The sequence below is a fragment of the Tilletiopsis washingtonensis genome (genome assembly GCF_003144115.1).
Source record: "Tilletiopsis washingtonensis strain MCA 4186 unplaced genomic scaffold FA09scaffold_10, whole genome shotgun sequence".
Taxonomy (NCBI): domain Eukaryota; kingdom Fungi; phylum Basidiomycota; class Exobasidiomycetes; order Entylomatales; genus Tilletiopsis; species Tilletiopsis washingtonensis.
Window position 1 is genome coordinate 371477 of NW_020312007.1, and position 18208 is coordinate 389684.

At 68.4% G+C, this 18208-nt stretch overlaps 5 protein-coding genes across 5 annotated transcripts; 3 read left to right on the forward strand and 2 right to left on the reverse strand.

The window, feature by feature from the left end:
- Positions 1 to 539: 539 nt before the first annotated feature.
- FA09DRAFT_338639 (putative RPT2-26S proteasome regulatory subunit) lies at positions 540 to 2726 on the forward strand (the record flags this gene model as incomplete). Its single annotated transcript, XM_025744130.1, has 10 exons — positions 540 to 596; positions 665 to 1201; positions 1543 to 1778; positions 1835 to 1885; positions 1946 to 2098; positions 2153 to 2203; positions 2260 to 2348; positions 2425 to 2501; positions 2591 to 2648; positions 2713 to 2726. The coding sequence occupies 10 exons, from the start codon at positions 540 to 542 to the stop codon at positions 2724 to 2726; spliced, it is 1323 nt and encodes a 440-aa protein (XP_025598492.1).
- A 346-nt stretch (positions 2727 to 3072) lies between these two features.
- FA09DRAFT_21755 (hypothetical protein) lies at positions 3073 to 4130 on the forward strand. The gene is made up of 3 exons (XM_025739532.1): positions 3073 to 3153; positions 3428 to 3644; positions 3738 to 4130. Exons 2-3 carry the CDS (start codon positions 3461 to 3463, stop codon positions 4001 to 4003), a joined length of 450 nt encoding a protein of 149 aa, XP_025598493.1. The 5' UTR covers positions 3073 to 3153; positions 3428 to 3460; the 3' UTR covers positions 4004 to 4130.
- Positions 4131 to 7739: 3609 nt separating this feature from the next.
- Positions 7740 to 9665, forward strand: FA09DRAFT_21763 (hypothetical protein). Its single transcript, XM_025739535.1, has 3 exons — positions 7740 to 8453; positions 8515 to 8566; positions 8623 to 9665. The coding sequence occupies exons 1-3, from the start codon at positions 7838 to 7840 to the stop codon at positions 9602 to 9604; spliced, it is 1650 nt and encodes a 549-aa protein (XP_025598494.1). The 5' UTR covers positions 7740 to 7837; the 3' UTR covers positions 9605 to 9665.
- Positions 9666 to 10941: 1276 nt separating this feature from the next.
- On the reverse strand, positions 10942 to 16712 carry FA09DRAFT_329830 (hypothetical protein). Its single transcript, XM_025742346.1, has 4 exons — positions 13218 to 16712; positions 12984 to 13162; positions 12821 to 12928; positions 10942 to 12766 (listed from the first exon to the last, which is right to left on the reverse strand). Exons 1-4 carry the CDS (start codon positions 16489 to 16491, stop codon positions 11297 to 11299), a joined length of 5031 nt encoding a protein of 1676 aa, XP_025598495.1. The 5' UTR covers positions 16492 to 16712; the 3' UTR covers positions 10942 to 11296.
- Positions 16713 to 17312: 600 nt separating this feature from the next.
- Positions 17313 to 18181, reverse strand: FA09DRAFT_21923 (hypothetical protein). Its single transcript, XM_025739544.1, has one exon. It carries the CDS (start codon positions 18003 to 18005, stop codon positions 17499 to 17501), a length of 507 nt encoding a protein of 168 aa, XP_025598496.1. The 5' UTR covers positions 18006 to 18181; the 3' UTR covers positions 17313 to 17498.
- Between the last annotated feature and the right edge of the window lie 27 nt (positions 18182 to 18208).

Sequence of the window (18208 nt, forward strand, 5' to 3'; positions counted from 1 at the left end):
ACCCAAGATCACTTGCTGGAACGACAGGGCTACGCACGGCACATGACTGAAGCTGACCTAGTCAGTCGCCCGTCGTTGAATCACCAGCCTGCAAGGGCTCTTCGTCGTTGAAGGAAACGCAGGCTGCCTGAAAGGAAACGCTCGCGTGGACGTTATCCAGCGCATGGAGAGGACGACCGTATCGTGCTAAGCGTCGTGAGCACTCGCATAAGTCCACATCGCTAGTATCGCATCGCATGGAATTCTGCTTGCAAAAGATCCGAAGACGAGCCGAGCTTGGCGTCCAGGGCAGGCTCTGGAGATGCGCGCAGCGGCTGGAGCGGGCAGGAGCGGGCGGCGTCCGTGGGAGCACGCACGTGACAGGCCGCGCGTCGCAGCTGCTGCTGGCTGTGGCGCGCGTGCACGGCGCACATGCTGCTGCTGCCGCCGCCTTCTCCACTCCCATCACACCGCTCAGCACAACCGCTTCTCTCCGCTGCGCTGCCCCTCCGTCGCTAGCACCAGACAGACACAGCCGCGCACACCGCGCACCGCCTCTCATGGGTCAGGCGCCTAGCGGCGGCGCGGGCCGCCCCGGCCGCGATGGCAAGGACAAGGTGCGTGCCAGGTGGAGGAACTGACGGCGCAGCACGGGCCGGGCGTCTGACCCACGCCCGCTGCACAGAAGAAGGACGGGCAGAAGAAGTGGGAGCCGCCGCTGCCGACGCGCGTCGGCAAGAAGAAGAAGCGCGGGCCCGACGCCTCGACGAAGCTGCCGGCCGTGCACCCCACGACGCGCTGCCGGCTGAAGCTGCTCAAGATGGAGCGCATCAAGGACCACCTGCTGCTGGAGGAGGAGTTCGTGCAGAACCAGGAGCGCCTCAAGCCGCAGGAGGACAAGGCGGCCGTGGAGCGCACGCAGGTCGACGACCTGCGCGGCAGCCCCATGGGCGTCGGCACGCTCGAGGAGATCATCGACGACGAGCACGCCATCGTCAGCAGCGCCACGGGCCCCGAGTACTACGTCTCCATCATGAGCTTCGTCGACAAGGACCTGCTCGAGCCGGGCTGCTCGGTGCTGCTGCACCACAAGGCCATGTCGATCGTCGGCGTGCTGGGCGACGACGTCGACCCGATGGTCAGCGTCATGAAGCTCGACAAGGCGCCGACGGAGAGCTATGCGGACGTGGGCGGACTCGAGACGCAGATCCAGGAGATCAAGGTGAGTGTCGAGCCACATCTGCGCTAAGGATGCGCAGCTGCTCCGCTGGATGGGCAGTCGCGCGTTTGCTACGCGCCGTGGCAGACCGCGATCGCGAGCAAGCCGTGTCGCCAGGTGGCGGCGCATAGACGCGTGTCGATGTGTCGTGCCGGTGGCGCAGCGGGAAGGGCTGGCATCGGCAGGCCGCGTGCGGAGCCGTGGGCGATCTCGTGACAGCCCGGGGGTCGCAGCGCGCCAGCGAGCGCAATGCGGTTGTCAGCTGCCAGCACGGTGCTCCGCTGCGAGCTCCATACACTACCTCGGAGCCGCCGATTGCATCGCTTGCTTACGCCTTCTCACAGGAATCCGTGGAGCTGCCATTGACGCATCCCGAGCTGTACGAGGAGATGGGTGTCAAGCCGCCAAAGGGTGTGATCCTGTACGGCGTGCCGGGCACGGGCAAGACGCTGCTGGCCAAGGCCGTCGCCAACCAGACGTCGGCGACGTTCCTGCGCGTCGTCGGCTCGGAGCTGATCCAGAAGTACCTGGGAGACGGCCCGAAGCTCGTGCGCGAGCTCTTCCGCGTTGCCGACGAGCAGTGCGTATCGAAGCTGGCGCAGCGCGCGGCGTCCTGCTGACTGTGTCCGGCCGCAGAGCACCGTCGATTGTGTTCATCGACGAGATCGACGCAGTAGGCACGAAGCGGTGCGTTGTGGACCCATGGGTTCCTAGGACCCTCTGCTCACCTCCATGCTCCCATCACAGGTACGACAGCAGCAGCGGCGGCGAGCGCGAGATCCAGCGGACGCTGCTCGAGCTGCTCAATCAGCTCGACGGCTTCGACACGCGGCACGACGTCAAGGTCATCATGGCGACCAACCGCATTGAGAGCCTCGACCCGGCGCTGATCCGTCCAGGGTGAGGCCCTTGCTGCTGGGAGCGCATGTGCCAGGCTGACGTGCTGGTCTGCAGACGCATCGACCGGAAGATCGAGTTCCCAATGCCCGACGCGAAGACAAAGATGTCAGAGCCCTGCCTGTGCTCGTTGCGCGCTCGCGTCGCTGACACAGGACTTTCAGGCGCATCATCCAGCTGCACACCAGCCGCATGAACCTCGACAAGGACGTCGACCTCGAGGCGCTTGTCAGCGCGAAGGACGACCTCAGCGGTGAGTCTGCTGCCAGTCGATGGCGCAATCGACGTGCCGTCTGCCAGCTGTCTGAGCTCACACGGCGTGCCCGCAGGTGCCGACATCAAGTCGCTTGCCACCGAGGCCGGTCTTCTTGCTCTGCGCGAGCGGCGCATGCGCGTGACGAAGAAGGTGAGCCCGGTGCCCTGACTTCCGGCTCACGCCAAACGGCGCAGCGCCGCCTGCGCTCAATCAGTGGCACTCACACTCGGCGATCACAGGACTTTGACACGGCACGAGAGCGCGTCCTCGACCGGAAGAAGGAGAACACACCAGAGGGTGAGGGTCTAGCCAGCACCAAGGTCATGCTCCGTCTGATCGCTGATGATCTTCCGGCTCCCAGGCCTGTACCTCTAAGTGTCCGACCACTGCTTGGCCGGCACGGTCATTCATCCGTCGATACTCCGTCCCGCTGCATCCCTCATCCCCCCTCTCATGCGACCTGCACCTCCTGGCCGACCGTATTTTCATGCCATCCTTCAGCACAGCGTGTGCGCGCGCGCTTGCGGAGAGGCCTTGCCGAGCGATCCGCGGATCACCCGGCTCATCGGCCGCTCGGCATGTGTGTGTGGTGCGAGAGCAGATCATTCATTTGCCGAGCGGAGCGGGCGCACGGAGACGCAGGACTGCAAATGGCGACTGGGCAGCGACGACCAGCGACGCACGGCAGGCGTCAGAGATGCCGCGATGCCGAAGCGGGTTGATCGTCCGCACGGCTTGCTGCAGCAAGGCTAGGCACAGCGTTGATGTCACTGGTACGTCTGATGCACTTGGTGCCTAAAAGGTGCGTTAAGACGAGGCTCCAGCGCTCCTCGTCATGCTCCACCGGTGGCCGAGCTGTGCGAGGAAGCGCTCCGAGAGGCGCACTCGAGGCGGCCTGGGTCTGGACCGCAAGCGACGCGACGCCACGCTGCGCGAGCATACGCCGTGCGCCGCGCTCCGAGTCCGGGCGCCGCCTCGCGCGTCGGTGATTGACCGGCGCAGCAGCGTCCTCGTCACCCGCGACTCGACCCGGCTCGACTCCTGAAAATCAGAATGGCCGACCTCGCTGCATCCAGAGCAGAGCGAACTCCGCCCAAAGCTGGCTGCGAATGACCCTCCCAGTCGAACGTCCTCGTTGCACCGCCGGCGCTTTCTCGTGCGACAAGCCTGCCCCTTCTCCATCTCTCGTGCGGCAAGCAGACGACTCCGAGCACGAGGACGAGCCCTGCAGCATGCACCAGCAAGGTGTGGGCGTCGCATGTTGCTCGTGGCGCCGATCGAGCTTGTGGGCATGTGAGCATGTGCAGAGTACTGCAGCGGCAGCCACGTCCCGTGCCGGCGGCGTCGCGGCGGCGGAGCTGATCGCACCATGCGCTACCACTGCAGTCGGCCGCAGAAGCAGGGTGCGTCGTCGTCCCACAGGACGCCCCTGCAGCGCCGAGCATGCCCAACAATGCCCCGGCGGGCGGGACCTCTGCATGCTGTGCGGGACCGAAGCGCTGGCGAGTCTTCGGTCATGCGCATCAAAGGCCCTCAGGCAGGTGGACGACGTTCCAGGCACGGCACTCCGCCCAGCTGCTGCGGGTACGTGCCAGGGTGCAGACGAGACACGTTGGGCAGATCGCTCGGACCGCTCGTCGGGTCCCAGATGATGTAGCGTGGGATGCTCTCATGCGCCATGGCACCCATTGAGCCGGGACCCGGCCGAGAGAGGTGCTGATGCGGCCGAGAGAGACTTCCGGAGCGAGGTGAGACCGGCCAGCAGCAGGGATGCGCCGCCGCGCCGACGCGAAGGAAGGCGCGCCGGCGAGCGGGCATACCCGGGGCGCGCGACCCTTCGAGGTAGTCACGCCGTGACACACGCAGAGCTCAGCACCAGCGGCAGCGACGCCCTGTTCGCGAGATATCACCTTCCCGCTGTCGGAGACAAGACAAATGTCCCGAGCGTGGCGTGAAAGACCGCGCGCGACGAGCGTCTCCCTTCGCAGAATGGAGAGAAATAGGTTACCAGAGAACGTCGCGGCCAGCGACCGGCCACGCCGGCCCGGTGCTGGCGACGGGCGTACGCCGCCCGGCATCGTCGTCGTCGTTGGCGCGATGCACCACCAGCTTGGCGCCGAGGACAGGAGCGCCTTGGCCGCACATTGGCCCGCACGCGCCGGCAATGTTGGAGGCGCAACTGCGATCGCTTCTTCAGATTGACACGCGCGCGCGTGATGGACGGCTGCTCTGGCGAGCGCCGCGCAGCCTGCATAGCGCCGCGCCCTTCCCGTCCCTCGTCGGACGATATCTGCATGCAGAGCAGGAGCGAGCAGGAAGCGCTGAGCAAGGATGCCGGTGGCGGCCGTCGGAGGCTTAGGCGCGCAACGCGCCGCGTCCAGCTGCCGGCCGAGTAAGAGTGCGCCGCCGCGTCCGCCTGGCGCTGCTGCGGCGAGGAGAAGCCGTGGGACTCAGCGTCGAGCGCGCGTCTCCCTGAACACAGCGGAGCAGACGTCTGCGAGGCCGCCACGCCGATTGCGCGCTGGCCGAAGCAGCCCGCAGGATGCAGGATGCAGCTGCAGGACGCAGGTGCGGCAGGAGAGATGCCGAGAGCACGCAGGGCCGACGCAGCGGGTCGGCGTCGCGGGTGCGGCCGCGCCGGCGGATGCTGCAGCTGCCCTGACGCACGCCGCCCTTCTGGTCTGACGCTGCAAACAAGATGCGCCCGTCGTGCCGCTCCACGAGGCCGCGCTAAAGGTTAAACCAGGAAGGGCCCAACGGCTGGGCAGCAGGCCGGCGGATGCGCCCAGCGTTGCAGCGCCAGCACCGTCGGGCGCGGCGCCCCTCGGCGTGCATCCGCCTGCAGCGGGCGGTGCTGCGTCGCTGCGTCGATGCGTCTGCGGCGCTGTGGCTGAGGACCGAACGCCGGGGGCGGCGCCCATCCCGGACGTCGGGCAGCAAGGCGTGGCAGCGGCAGCCGCGGCCGACGCCGGCAGCTCGGGCGCAGACGCGAGATGCACAGCGCCGCACCCGCGCTGCCGGCACGGCACTCGCGGCGCCGAGGCATGTGGACCGCCGCCCGGACACTCGCCGGGGCGTGAGATCCCCCCTCTGCGCGGGAACAGTGTCCGGGAACGGCGTGAATTTGTCTTTCCTGCGCCGCTGCCCCGACACACAGCATGAAGGCAGCGCCGCTGGGCCGCTGCGTCTCTGCGCCTGCGCCGCTGTTCTAGCCGCGCCACGACGCCGGGCTCTCACACTAAAAGACCGGCTTAGATCATCACCGTCCACCGCACCAGGCGAGCGGCCGCGCGCCGCAACCCGCAGACCAGACCCTTTCTTCGGCTCGCGGCTGACGACGCCGCCGCCGCCGCATCACGGCCCTGTCCAATTCGCCGGCTGCATCTGACTCAACGCCGATGTGGCTGCCGTCTGGCGGTGCGGAAGCTGCGGAAGCGGCGCGCAGACGTGCCGTCATCGTCGTGTGCTCGTCAGCGGCATCAATCAAGCCTCGCCTCGCTGCGGATCGCATTGCATCGCCTCGCCTCGCCTTCTCCGCCGGCGGCAGCGACACAGACGCCGGGGCCAGACGCGGCATCGGCGGCGAGCTCGAGGATGAGATTCAGATTGCGCATGCGCGCTCTGCGCTGCTGCACGCTGCTGCGAGGGCCGTGCTCGCTGCACGGCCGGGGCATCGTCGCCGCTGCGCTCGGTGCCGACGTGCTGCCGTGCCGCGGCTCGGCTGCCGCTGAGGTTCATCCAGGCGCCCAGATGTGCCCGCTCCTTAATGCAGGTGCGGCTGCCTCGCATCGGTGCATGCATGTTTCCCGGCGCTAGCCGCACTGCATGCACGCTTGGCGTGCCTCGCAGACGCAAGTGTGATGCTGCGCGATGCTGCGCTGGCGTCGCGCGCACGCGGGGAGCGTGTCGGTGTGTCGCGCGTGGCGCCATCGCACGTCCCTGTCCCGAGGTGCAGGGCAGCGGAGACAGCATGCAGCACAGCACAGCACGGGGGCGTGGCTGAGCGGGCCGACTGCTGCTGCTGCTGTGTGTGACGCTGCACGATGGGCCGTGGAGCTGCAAGGCTGCCTGCGTAGTCGCCCATGTGCCTCCGCGATTCCGCTTTTGCGTCCTTGGCTCTCTCTGCCGCTCGCCTGGTCCCGGTCCAGGCGCTGTGTCTGCGACGCGGCGGCAGGACGAAAGTGGAGACCGAGGCGACTCGCCGGGCATGCTTCGGGTTGCCTCCGCACGCCGCACGCATGGGTCCGAGAGCGCGGCCGGGAGAAGCATCTGCATGCTGCAGCTCCGCCGAAGCCGAGATGCAGCAGCATGCAGGAGCAGCGCGATCCGGCACCGCTGGTGCGGCAGCAGCGTCAAGCGCTCAGCACCGGCGCAAGCGTCGCCGCTCTGCCTGAGGCTGCTGATGAGGATGCCGCCGCCGCGCGGATCCTGCCCCTCGGGCGGTGCGGTGCAACTGGCGTCGAGCTTGCTGCACCCGCCGCCGCACCAGCGCAGGGGCTGCGAGCGGCGCCCGGGTGTGGCAGCAAGCCGAGCGTCGCTTCATGCAGCCGCGGCAGGCGCCGCATAGCAGCGAGCCCCAGCATCTGGCTTGGAACTGGCCTTCCCTGGCTTCGACGGCAAGATGCCGCCGCCGCTCCGCTGCACCGCCGCCGGCCTCCGCACAGCATGCAGCGCTCGGGCGCACGCCGCGCCACGACGGGCGGCAGCGCCAGCGCCTCGCCGCCGTGCTTGCGCCCGCGACCTCGCTTCTTGCCTTCGCGCCCTCGCTCTTACGGCAGAGCTCCTCCATCACGGATGATGCGGTCCCACTCGGCCCCTGGCTTCTGACGTCTCGCCTCATCATACCCTCCTCCGTCGATGTGGACGCCGCGCCGTCGACTCGCCGCCGCCACTCCTTCGCTCGTCCCCACCACCCTCTGACCTCTGCCGTGCTCCGTCCGCTACTCCGCTCTCAGCGCGTCCTCCTCCTTGTCCTCGTCACCTCTGCACCGCTCTCGGTCCTCGCCCTCTTGTCTCCGCCGCTCTCGGCGCTTCTCTCCGTCCTCGTGCCGCCCTTGGCCCTCCTCTGCGCGTCTGCGCCTCTCTGCGTCGTGCCTTCTTCGTGCCCGATCTGGCTGCTCCGAGCCGCCACACGTCCCTGTTCCCTCTCTTCTCGTCGAGACCCTTCCACCTCTGCTAGCTTCTCGCCTCATTTGCGGACATCTTGCGCTCATCCTACCGGCGGCTGAGCACTGTTCCTCACGCTTCTTGACCGTCTTGGAGCAACATACAAGCGGGTAAGGTCACTTGAAGCGCTCGCCGTCCATGGTCCGTGCTGATTGTCTCATTGTGCCGTCCTGCAGCTCCTCGCTTGCCGTGTTGCCGTCTGGTGCTCGACCTCGAGAAATTTTGCCCGTCTCGTCGTTGCTTTTGTCCTCTTGACTTGACAAGCGCTTTCCCAAGCCTTGTCCTGAGCTTGAGACAAGGCACGTCTGCGTGGCTTCCCGATGGCCGAACGAGGCCGCCCACGCGGACCTCAAGACAGCACCCAGCCGAGCCGGCCCCTCGAGGCGGACGATCGACGCTACGCTCCCGCGAGCTACGACGGCACCTACAGCCCGCCAACTTCTCGAGCCAGCCACATGGCTGCTGCTGGGCCAGTCGACATGAGAGCCTACCAGAGCCATCGTGGCCCTGCTGGTCCTGTGCAGTGGCTGCCACCGCCGCCGCTGCCTCACGCAGCCGGTCGACACTTGCATGGCGTTGCGTCTGACCCTGCACTGCCCTTCCACCCGCATGGCATGGCGCCTCGCTACGACGTGCCGGGCCCGAGTTCTGCTCCGGTGCCTAGCGCGTCGCCTTCGCCGCACATGTCGTACGCCGCACGCGAGCCTGCCAGCCGTCCGTCGTCGTCGAACATGTCTCCGCGCGAGGGCCCGCGCATGCCGATGATGCCGCAGCCAGACGGGCGCGACGCCGTGCCGGTGCACCGCAGCGTCGAGCGAGAGGCGGCGCCTGTCGTGCGCTACCCAAGCCGCATCAGCCACTCGAATCCGACGTGCAGCAATTGCTTCACGACTGCGACGCCGCTCTGGCGCCGCGACGGCCGTGGCGGCCTCATGTGTGAGTCCTGAGCGAAGCTGTCAGCTGCGAGAGTGCCCATGCTCACCGTTCTACTCGACAGGCAATGCCTGCGGCCTCTTCGAGCGGACGAAGGGCCGACCGCGACCCATCAGGTGAGCGCGATGGCTGGCGGCATATGCGACGGCGAGCTGACGTTGTCGCCCACCAGCCTGAAGCAAGACGGCTTCAAGCCTCGCGCACGCCGGAGCAAGACCGATGCGCCCATGCCGCACAGCTACGACGCCGAGAGTAGCTCCCTGGCCGACGATGATGCCGAGCGAGTCTACGGTGCCGAGCGCAGCACCTCGGCACCAAGACCTCTTGCGAGCTTGCCCGGCCAGAGCAGCTCTGCCGCCATGCCGCCTGTCTCCACCTACCACGCTGGCTGGCCGGCGAGCGAGGCTGCACATCAGCACGCCATACACGACCGTCGTGCAGAGCAGTTCGGCGCTCGTCCGAGCGGCCTCGTGCATCCGTCCGACCCGGGCCTGGTGGACCGTGCCTCTCCTCGCAGGCACATGTCGCGCCGCTCGAGCAGCCCGGTGCATGTCCGTCATGCCTCGTCTGGCCGCGACCTGAAGCGCGACGAGCGCACGCTGTCTGGCCCGATGCCCGATGCCCGGAATGTGGCTAGACGCTTGTCGATCCACCGCTCGGAGGATATGGCGATGCGGCCGCCGCTGTCGCGCTCGTCGAATTCCTCGGACAGGCCGCCGTCGTCGTCGTCTGAGTACGCCGAGGAACGCGGAGCTTCGGCGTCGGGCAGTCTGTTCGAGGCATCTGCGCTGCCATTCAGCGCAAGGCCGCCCATGGTGCCCTCGCCGCCGCGTCTTCGCAACGCAGGCTGGACAGGTCCGGCCTCGACGAGCTCGACGATCAACTTGCCGCCGCTGCACCAGGCGCTGAACATGCGCTCCTCGCCGTGGTGGCCCGGAGGTGCGAGTGGTCCGCCGGGCCTGGGTCCCGATGCCCCTGCCGCTGCGTCGTCACGCCTACCGGGCCTCAACCCGCTCAGCCTGCCGCCGCTGGCGTCGATCGGACGACGGCGCAGCAGCGGCGAGGAGGACTTGGCGCAGCGCGACGGCCCGGCGCATCCCGTGCCGCGCCGTCGGCCGAGCCCGCCTGACCGACCCTGGCGGCCGTCAGAGTAGCAATGCAGCGATGTCTGACCCCTGTCTCTGCGCGCGGTAGCGTTGCGTGTCCTGCTGGAGATGGAAGTCGCAGGGCACGTCGAGGGGAGAGTGCCGCAAGCTCGGGGGCTGACAGAGGGTGGGACATAGTCTGCGAGGATCGTGGATGGGTGCGCGTGCTGGCTTGTGAGGACGGCCACCTTCTTAAGAGTGCGAGCTGGCTTCGCAGCGGCAGCGACTCGCCGGCAGATGCATGCTCGCAGGACAGCAGCGATGCAGATAGCGTGGGCGTGCTTGTTGCGGCGGATCAACAGAGCAGAAAGGCAGTAGCGCGCGGCTGCGGAGGCAAGTGACGGCCGTCGGACGATGCAACGGCACGGCGGCTCGGCGTGGACCATGCAGCGTTGATGCGACGGCGGGAGACGTTGTGGCCGGGCAGGGTCAGGCACGGCGCGGTCCATCGCGCAAGGCGAGGGGCAAGGCGAGCACAGCCTGCAGCAGCGTCCAGGTGCACTCGCAGCCCACAGACAAGAGGCACCAGCACACAGGCGCTTGTGTGCAGCCAGAGCTCGGGAGCATGCTTGCGAGGTGCCGAGCAGCACGACGGATGCCGACGAACACGGGCCGCGGCACTCGACTCACACGCCGTGCTGTGACGGTCGACGGCAGCAGCTGCACGGCGGCAGCATCAGGTGCAGCTGCCATGCGCCTCGAGGTGCGCGCTGCTGCTGCATGGTCGTGCCTTCCCGATGCGCCTGGCAGAGCGGCCAACCCTGAGTGTGCCTTCGTGCCGGCGTGCTTCCAAGGATGTAGAGGAGAGTCGAGTGACTTGGTGGCCGAGCGTCGCTGAAGTGCTTCGAGCGGGCCTCATGCCGCGCGCCGAGCGGGCAGGGCAGCACGACGCCCAGGAGGCCAAGACTGTTCCTTAGCATCGGCTGGAATGCCGGGTCGACGACCTTGCATCGCGGCGCTGCGACGTGCTCGGCGGCTGCCGATGCTGCAGTCGAGCACAAGGAGCCCACCTGCCGAGCGGACTCCGGGCACGCCTCGTGCTGGCCGCCGGCCCGCTAGCGCGACGTCTATCAAGTTAGCGCACTTCGGTCGCCGACAGCAGCAGCCTTCATCCCAAGCGGCAGCTCGGACAGGCGGCAGCTTCTGCCCAGCATTCAGCGACGAGGCGCAATCGCGGCAGCACGCCGATGGAGAGGGCAGTCAGGCACGGATGCGGCACACAGGCCGAGAAACGAGGACAAGCCGGCTCGCGATCGGGTGCGGGCACCAGGTCCGCGGACACTCTTACTCCACCTTGCCGCAGCACTCAGGCGCAGCGGCGGTCTGCGTCACATCCACACGCCAGCGGATGCGAATGGACGTGTGATTGAGAGGGCGCAGCGCGAGAGCAGGGACCGTGTGTGGAGTGTGAGGTGATAGGACGGGCCAGTGGATGGCCTCGGAGGCACGCACAGCGTCTGCGCGGCGAGAGAGGGGCATGTCTAGATTGCCTACGTGTGCTGCAGCTCGGTCGCTGTTCAGCCAGCAAAGGGAGAGCCGGGAAAGGGCGAGCAAGCGCCGTGGGAACGTCGTTAAGAGTGCGGTCGGGAAGCGGGCGTGCGAGGAGGGGTAGACAGATAGGGGTTGCTTGGGTGTGAAGGAAGGGGCAAGGAAGTGCAGACATTATATGCTCAGCTCGAGCTGATCACGTCGGAAGGGCGATTACTGGGGCCGAGAGTAGCGCTCGCGGCCGCCGCCGTGGGCCGCCGAGGAGCCGCTGACGCTGCCGGGCGACGTCGGGCCATGGTTGCCCGCCGTCGACTGGCGGCGGGCGCCGCGCGTCACCTGGCGCACGCCCTGCGACGACGCCACGGGTCCGTCGTCGACGAGGCTGAAGCCGCGCGAGAGCCGGCCCTGCGGCTCGCGAGGCCGCTGAGAGCTGACGACGGGCGGGCCGCGCGCGACGGGCGTGTCCTCTTCCGGCTCGGCGCTGAAGCCGGGCGAGAACTGCGCCTCGCTGACGCCCGGGTACTGCTGCTCGCTCGAGACGCTGCCGTGGCGGATCTGCTGCTGCAGGTCGGCGGCCAGCGTGGCGCCGCTGCCGCCCATCATCATGTGCTGCATGCCTGGCCGCGATGCCTCGGGGTCGGGCGAGCTTGTGGCCGAGGCCATCATCGGCCGAGCCTCATCGTCGTGGTAGGCTGAGGGAGACGGGTACGCCTCGTACGGCGGGCGCGAAGCGTACGACGAGTGGCTGTGCGACTGATTGGACGCGGCAGGCGACGGCTCGCGCGGCCGTGCGACGGTGATGGAGCCGGGCGTGCCGCTGGCGGGCAGGCCGCGTGCCTTGTTCGCCGCGTCGGGACCCAGCGGCGCAGGCAGCTCGAGCAGCGGCACGGCGTCGAGGCGAGCGCGTGCGCCGCCCGACGACGAGCCAGTCTTGCTGTGGCCCGCGTCCGACTCGTACGCGCCCGGAGCATTGCCGAGCAGGCGATTGTTGGCCGCGTCCTGCACGTTGGCATTCGAGTGATACGTGTCCGACGAGACGACGCTGTAGCGTGTGCTGCCCGAGCGCTCGGGCGAGCCGGAGCGGTGGATGACGTCAAAGGTGCTGTCGCGCGAGTGCGTGCCCGACTTCCAGCGGCGCTCGCGCTCGAACTCGCCCCAGCGCTTCATGGTGATGTGCGAGGCGTCGAACTTGCCCTCGGCGTTGCTGTGGTCGCCGCCCTTGTCGCCCTGCACGATGCGCGTGGCGCCCCAGGAGAAGTCGTCCATGTGCCAGAAGGCGTACGAGGGGAAGACGAAGTTCCAGATGGGTAGGCTGAGCAGGTAGATGCCCATCCAGCCAACGTAGACGAACTTGCGCGACGTGACGACGATGAGCAGGCCGGGCAGACCGAGAATCACACCGAGCAGGATGAGCGGGATGACGGGCACGGGGCCCTTGCTCGGGTCGATGGACGCGATGATGGCCTGCGCCACGACGTAGAAGGTGAACGCGATGGCGGCCGGCAGCACCAGCGTGCCGGCCAGCTCCATGAAGACGACGAAGCGCATCGAGAAGCAGAACGTGCCGCAGAGATCGTTGACGAGCACCAGCTCGGCCAGGTTGTGCACCGTCGAGTTGATCCAGCGTCTGCGCTGCGAGAGCAGCACGCGGAACGTGTCGGGCACGATGGTCTTGCACACGGCCTGTGAGGGGTAAGTGAGCCATGGCTCGCGACAGGCGGGGCGCGGCGGGCTCACCTGTGGGACGAACATCATCTTGCGCTTCGGGAACGTCTTGAGCATGAGCGTGGTCAGGTAGCGGTCCTCGCCGAGAAGCAGCAGGTTCTTCTTGTGCAGCGTGTCGACCTGAAAAGAGGCCGCTTAGCTTTGCGCAGCACATGCGCCGCAGTCAACTACTCACGACGTTCTCCGAGTAGTGCTCAACGATGTCCGGGTTCGCCAGGATCGGCACCCAGTAGCCGTTGGGGCCCTTGGGCGCCTTGATGCGGTACGCGCTGAAGCATCCCGGCAGGCAGGTGACGCCGCCGAAGCACGCCTCGAAGGCCTTCGTGGAGTGGTGCGAGATGTAGTACTCAAAGACTGGCGCGCGCACATGTCAGCCATGATACTCCCGCGCCACCGCCACACTGCTCACCCTGGATCATCGTCACCCACGTCTCCGTCTTGTTCGCGATCTTCGTCTCGCCGCACAGGCCCATGATCTCGGGGTCCTCGACCATGCACGCGACCATGCGGCTGAGGCTGTCGGGGAACACCTTGGTGTCGGCGTCGACCATGAGCACGATCTCGTAGTGGTCCGGGCTGACGCCCGTGACGCGCCAGATGGAGTTGAAGAACTCGTAGTCGAACGTCGTCATGCGCTCGTCGAACATGACCTTCTGCATGAAGGCCATGAGCATGACCTGCGAGTCGCGCTTGCCGCGGTTGCCCGGCTTGGCCGAGTCGGCCTCGAGCGGCGAGCCGCACTTGGCGACGAGCACCATGGGCACGCGCTGCTGCTTGCTGCGCTCGACGGTCTCGTCGTCGTACTCGTAGAAGCCCGCGTACACCTTCGCCATGTTGTGCCGCTTGTGCCCGTCGGCAATGGCGACGTACGAGTTGCCCTCGACCTCCTCGGGCGCGACGACAAAGTCCTTCATCATGCTCAGCACAATGTCGGGCGTCGAAATGTCCGAGCCGGCGCCGCGCACGATGCCGTCGGCGACGACGAGCAGCAGCTTGTGGCTGTTCGGGTAGTCGGTCGTCGCCAGCGAGTCGAGCGTGGTGCGCAGGCCCTCAAACGACTCGCTGTACGCGGTCACGAGGCAGATGGAGTGCGCCAGCGGGAAATTGAACGGCTGGTAGTCGGCCGGCGGCTGCGGCACGACGTTGAGCAGCGGGAAGGGACATGCGCCCATCGTGCTGCTCGTGCCGAGGCCCGGCGACGAGTCGGGGTTCGAGAAGCTTGAGCGGCGCGAGCCGCCGTGGCCGTACGAGCCCTGGAAGTGGCCCACGCCGCCCTGCACGAGCGAGGCCGAGCTGCGCGCGCCATGCAGCGACGGCGAGCCCGGCGGGCTGCCGCTCCTGGGCGAGCCGATGCCGCCGATGCGGCCGGCGCGCAGCGCAGGGCTGCGCGAGCCGGCCACGCTGCCGTTGCCGCTGCCGGGCGCCGAACTGGAAAAGGCGCCCTTCTCGCTCATGATTGTGCGCGCGCCGGGCTTCGGCGGCGGGCCGCCGAGTGCGAGTGCGTTGCCAGTTGAGAAGCGACTCGTCTTGGGCAGGAACGAGCGGTGCTTCTTGACGTTGGGCCGGTAGGCCGCCGGTGCGGGGCGGTAGATGTCGTTGGACCACTTTTCGATCTCGGCGGCGCGCTTCATGCGCTCCTCGTACGTCTCGTTGCTGTAGTTGCCGAGGCGCCAGCTCAGGAACCAGCCGAAGATGACGGCCATGAGGAACTTGATCGACACGACGCCGATGATGAACACGAGCGAGACGTACAGCTCGACGTCGGCGGCGACACAGCCGATGCTCTTCGAGTCGACGAAGCCAACGCGCGTCAGCTGCTCGATGCAGTCAAACACGCCGTCCTGCTCCGTGCGCATGATCTGTGCCGTCACGTCGCGGCCGGCAAACGTGGCGTTGCGCGTGCGCAGCTGGTCGAAGAGCGCCGGCTTGTTGATGCCCGTGTTGAGGCGCGCCAGACGGCTCAGGTCCAGCACGGCGCCCTTCCAGACGACGAGGTTGGCGCGCGGCGCCGCCACCTGGTCCCACGAGTACGAGACCTGCCCCTTGCGCATGCCGTTCTCGGGGCGCAGGAAGCGCGACGAGACCTGCTGCGAATGGCACCACGTGTCGTTGGTCGCCGCCACGGTGGCGTCCTGGTTGTACACGGCGCACGGAAAGTACGACGCGGGCTGGCCGCCGCCGTTGGTGTTGGTGAGATACTGCGTGCACTGGCCGCCGACCTGCTGGAAGAGCATGCTGACGTCGCGCCCGCCGGTCGACCACGGCTCCGAGTACGCGGGATTCGAGCGGTTGAACGGACCGTTGGCGTCGAACGGTGAGACCTGCGGGTGGAAGAAGTTGTTGAAGTCGTAGTCGTAGCCGTGCGCGACGCTCGAGCCCGAGTCGATGTCGCCGGCCTGGAAGCGCGTCGCGCTGGTGTTGCACACGGCCTGCGTGAAGCCAAAGGTGAGGAGGCCCACGAAGCTCATCGCCGCAATGATGATGCTGATGATGCCGATCTTTTCGCGCCATGCGCGCTGCTGCTCGGGCGTCTTGATGCCAAAGACGGAGAGGAACGGGCCCGGGCAGCAGATGGTCAGCACGTAGCAGTAGATCATCCACGGGCCGACGGGCCCGGGCGCGATGTGCGAGCGGCGCGAGCCGTCGGGGAACGCTGTTGGCGGCGGCACGCCGTCCTTGCGCTGCGAAGAGCGGCTGCGGCGCAGGCTGACACCGCGCTTGAGCAGATTGATGCCCGTCTCCACCTGGTCCTCCTCGCGTCCGAGGATCGACTTGCCGCGGCGCAGGCCAGTGGCGGGCGCAGGCCGGCCCAGACCGCCGGGCGGCATGTTCTGCGGCAGGCCCGGCATGCCCTTGTGCGGCGGGCCGCCAAGCGCTCCCTGCGGCATCGGCGCCATGCCGAGGCCACTCAGGCCGCCGCCCGGGCCCTGCATGTTGGCCATGCCCGAGCCGGGCAGCGCCGCGCCGTGCTGCGGCAGGTGGCCCGTCGTCGAGGGCATGTAGCTGAAGCCGGGCGCGCGGCCCTGCGCATCGACGGCGTCCATCTGCGCGGCGTGGTTGCGGTAGTACCACTGGCGATGGCTCGGGTCCATGCGCTCGCGGTCGGGGCGCACGAGCGACTTCTTGCGGCGGAAGTTGGCGTTGGCGCCGGAAAAGCCGATCTCGGGGTCAAGCGAGTGGCTGCCCGTGGCGTTGCCGATGCCGCCGCTGATGCTGCGGCTCAGCTCGGGCATCTCGGACACGCCCGTCGCCGCGCTGCCTCGCCGCGGGCCCATGTCGGCCTTCTTGATAGACTCGCGCGACGGACCCGAGCGCTGCGGCTGCTGCCGCAACGGGCGGTTCTGCTCCTGGAAGGAGACGGTGGCCGGGCCCATGCCGGGGCGCTGCTGACCAGGCGGCGACATGGGCGGCGAGGCGATGCCGGGGCCGCGCGGCGCGTAGTGGGAGAAGCTGCCGCCGATGCGGTCGTCGTACGGCTGCGGCGGCGAGGCATAGCCCTGCGCCGGCGGCGACGACATGCCGCGCGGGCCCTGTGCCGGCTGGCCGCGGCCGGGCATGACGAGCGGCGGCAGCGAGCTGCGCTGCTGTGCGCCCGGCTGCTGCTGCTGCTGCTGCTGCTGTTGCGGCGGCTGCGGCAGCGGCTGCTGCTGGCGCGGCGGCCCGCCCTGGTGGAAGGGATTCATGGTGAAGGGCCAAGCTCGGAGGTGGCGCAGAGAGACGGAGCGGACGACGCGCCAGCTGCTTCAGCGCTGAGCAGCGACGGCCAGGCGACTCGAGACGGGTCCACGCGCCCGACGCAGAGGGAGCGTGTTTGGCGAGCGGTACACGCGCCGTGTGCGCACGGCTGGGGGCGCGGCGCCGGGTATGCGCGCCTGTGAGTGAGACGACGAGCGAGGGAACCAGGAGTCGGGCGCGGCGCGGACAGAGATGGAGGATGGAGAGGCGAAGAGGAGGAGCATCGGCGGCGCGCCGAGGAAACACTCGCGGGCCCGGCCAGCCACAGCCGCGAGGTGCAGCGCAGCAGCACGCAGGCGCAGAGAGAGCGCCGGCGCCGCGCGTGATGGAGGGCGGTGCGCGCCGCCGAGCACCCTGCGCCGCGCCGTCCTCTGCCCTCCTGCCCTGCCCTCGCGGCGCACGGCAGCGCATGACGGCAAAGCGCCCCTCTCGGCACGGCGCGGCGGGCGTGCGACAACGGCGGCCGCGCCCGGAGCGGCTCGGCGGCAGCACGAGAGGAGAGAGGTGCACCTCGCAGCGTCACCACGTCAGGCGCATGAGCTGTCTTGACGCGCCCCTTGCCAGCGCCTCGGCCGTGCCTTAGGGGCCGCGAGTGCGTCTTTTTGGAGGGCTGTGCAGCCGCCGCCGCAGAAGACAGCTTGGCACGAGGCCTCAATGCCCGAGCGCATGCATCCAGAATGGCTCGAGAGCGTCGTGCGTCGCAGCTCTGCGTGCCGTCGAAGCGAGCAGAGAGAGCAAAGCGCAGAGCTCGCTCTGCCGCTGAGTCCTCTGGCTGGCAGGCGAGAGTGGCAGGCGCTGCGCTGTGACGGCGGCCGGGCCCGAGCGAGTGCCGCATCCGCTGCCGTAGCGGCGTGCACCCTGCACTGCGCCTCGCCGTCGGCTGCGGACCGCTCCGCTGCCCTCCTGCTGATGGCTGCACGTTGCGCCGAGGGTGCGCAGCGCCGATCATCGCCGCTCACCTGACCGCCCGCAGCCTCGGCGCTGCCGCCGTGTGCCGCTGCCGTGCCCTCTGAGGGCCGAGGAGCTGCGCGCGATCAAGAGGCGGTTCTGCTGTCACCGCAATCGTGCCCTCTCGCTCACCTCGGCACCGCTGAGCGCTGCGTTTGTGCGGCACCCTTGAGCCGCGAAAAAGGCTGTGCCGAAGCGCTAAAACGCGACCCTGCCGCCTGCGGCGGCCTGCCTGTGCCTTCATGCTTGACGGCACGTCGCTGCCGCAGCCGCAGCACCCAGGCCGGTGCCGCGGCAGCTTGCTGGCGCTCGCTTCTGCTGCCTCTGCTGCAGCACGCAGGTCTGAACTTCGGTGCAGGAGCCAGCGAAGAAGAAGCAGCATGCAGCTGCGAGGCCGAGGCGAGGCGATAGCCAGCGGCCGAGGTGAGGTACGGCGTGCGTGGGCTCGGCTTGTCGTGCCACACGCGGCGGCGGCACCGACGGCGGGCGGTTGTGCCGCAAGTTCGCGGTGCATGCGAAATAGGGGCTGCAGAGCACCGGAACACGGGCGCGAGTGCCGCCAGCTCAAGGGCCCGATGTGCCGCGGCCGCTCTGATGTCGGCTCTTAGGTGGAGCGCTCGGATGGCCGTGGGTCACGAGGCTGGCTCAGATGCGGTGCTCTGCGGTCTGGCGCTGCGTGAGCAGCTCGCTCGCTGCACGTCGGCGGCGTGAGAGCGA

Excerpts from the sequence above, each read along its gene's own strand:
- FA09DRAFT_21755 (XM_025739532.1), top strand. The coding sequence starts at position 3,461 with ATGACCCTCCCAGTCGAACGTCCTCGTTGCACCGCCGGCGCTTTCTCG. Across the intron at positions 3,645-3,737 it reads CCGATCGAGCTTGTGGGCAT|TCGGCCGCAGAAGCAGGGTG; the intron begins GTGAGCATGTGC and ends CTACCACTGCAG.
- FA09DRAFT_21763 (XM_025739535.1), top strand. The coding sequence starts at position 7,838 with ATGGCCGAACGAGGCCGCCCACGCGGACCTCAAGACAGCACCCAGCCG. Across the intron at positions 8,454-8,514 it reads CGGCCGTGGCGGCCTCATGT|GCAATGCCTGCGGCCTCTTC; the intron begins GTGAGTCCTGAG and ends TCTACTCGACAG. Across the intron at positions 8,567-8,622 it reads GGCCGACCGCGACCCATCAG|CCTGAAGCAAGACGGCTTCA; the intron begins GTGAGCGCGATG and ends GTCGCCCACCAG.
- FA09DRAFT_329830 (XM_025742346.1), bottom strand. The coding sequence starts at position 16,491 with ATGAATCCCTTCCACCAGGGCGGGCCGCCGCGCCAGCAGCAGCCGCTG. Across the intron at positions 13,163-13,217 it reads GTGGGTGACGATGATCCAGG|TCTTTGAGTACTACATCTCG; the intron begins GTGAGCAGTGTG and ends TGCGCGCGCCAG. Across the intron at positions 12,929-12,983 it reads AGCACTACTCGGAGAACGTC|GTCGACACGCTGCACAAGAA; the intron begins GTGAGTAGTTGA and ends GCCTCTTTTCAG.
- FA09DRAFT_21923 (XM_025739544.1), bottom strand. The coding sequence starts at position 18,005 with ATGCACCGCGAACTTGCGGCACAACCGCCCGCCGTCGGTGCCGCCGCC.